Source organism: Lupinus angustifolius, chromosome LG10, assembly GCF_001865875.1.
Source record: "Lupinus angustifolius cultivar Tanjil chromosome LG10, LupAngTanjil_v1.0, whole genome shotgun sequence".
NCBI lineage: Eukaryota > Viridiplantae > Streptophyta > Magnoliopsida > Fabales > Fabaceae > Lupinus > Lupinus angustifolius.
In genome coordinates, this window is record NC_032018.1 from 14,008,574 (window position 1) to 14,010,011 (window position 1,438).

General features: G+C 33.2%; 1 protein-coding gene across 1 annotated transcript in view; it reads right to left on the reverse strand.

Moving 5' to 3' along the window:
• The window catches only part of LOC109358124 (U-box domain-containing protein 7-like), a 3,030-nt gene extending 2,857 nt beyond the window's left edge, over positions 1-173 (reverse strand). Inside the window, exon 1 of the mRNA XM_019602201.1 lies at positions 1-173. This exon is cut by the window's left edge and continues 455 nt beyond it. Within this exon, the coding sequence (XP_019457746.1) occupies positions 1-117 (117 nt within the window). The 5' untranslated portion in view covers positions 118-173.

Here is a 1,438-nt window from a genome sequence, read left to right on the forward strand (position 1 = left end):
GAGGGAGGTGGTACCGCAGGGGAGGGTGTGGAATAAGAAGCGGCGGAGAGTGGTGGGGGAGTTGGAATGGTAGCCGAGGACGAGGGATGCAACGTTGTTGGTGTGAAATTTTGACATTCTTGTTAATGTTGTTCTCTCTCTTGTACATTGCAGAGAGAGAGAGAGAATAGTAAATTAATAGTACCGTTAACCCCATCACTTTGCCTTTCTTCACTTATGTAGTTCTCACTCTCTTCTCTTTCTCCTTTTATTAATTATTATATTATACACACTGAGTGCCGTCGAGCAGGGACGAAAGTCGGCCTTAGTGATCCGACGGTGCCGAGTGAAAGGGTTGTTGCGAATGTTAATCTAGAGTAGTAAAACTTATTGAGAGAATCAGTCATACAATCTAAAAATAATTAATTTCTTACTTATAGAGTGATAAAATACTTTTGTTAATACTAAAAATTTATGTCAATCCATTTTGTTTCTTGATATGGAAAAAATCTAAGAAAAATTAAGTTTATGTTTATCCAATCATTTGAGGACTAAAATAGCATTTGTGAATAAGCTACGGGCAAAAACACCTACTATTAAGGCGATTAGAAAATTAAAGCCAAGACAACAAAGAACTCTCCCTCTCCTCTAAATACTAATCTTCATTAGGGAGTATGGTGCACCAAAACCTCACTCATGAATTATGAATCCAAAATTCCTCACTCCTAATAATCTCAACTAATCACTCTACTTTTAGGCCGGTAGTTGAGGGAAGGACATTCATTTACTAAGAAGTCGATATGTTCCTTCTGATTGGTTGAAAAAATATATTTAAGTAAAAAATTTAACAATGAAATATTCTTTCAACAAATAATAACAAATAACACATTTTTTGTGTGACAGAATATATACTACTACCCTGACTAGTTCACTTGTGTAAGAGAAAAGATTAAAAAAAAACCATGATTGAAGAGACAAATGACTATTTACTATGCTTCTTTCCCAAAGACATCAAAATTGGAAACTCGGTTTTAGAGAAGGTGCACAACAAACCCCTTTGAAATTCCACCACTCAATAACTTCAACTCCAACTCATGTTTCCTTTTGGGCCAACATGGCCAACTCCACCTTGATAGCAATAACCAATGAACAAGCCTAATGAAATATCACACGCTCTTTACTTAATTAAGAGTCTTGAATATAAACTATTAAGGGTTAGAAATTGGGTGAAGATACAGAGGGAAGTACATAAAAGTTAAAAGAAAAAATAATATGTTGTGATATTTTTACAATGAAACAACATTTTACATTTAAAAGTAAAAACATTCCCTTTCTTTCTGATATTGAAGATGATTATTTTCTTTATATATTTGTTCAATTTGCATGATATTTATTGGAATATGACATATATTTCTAGAGAATACTATAAGCATGTGATAAGAAATATAATATTTAGTAT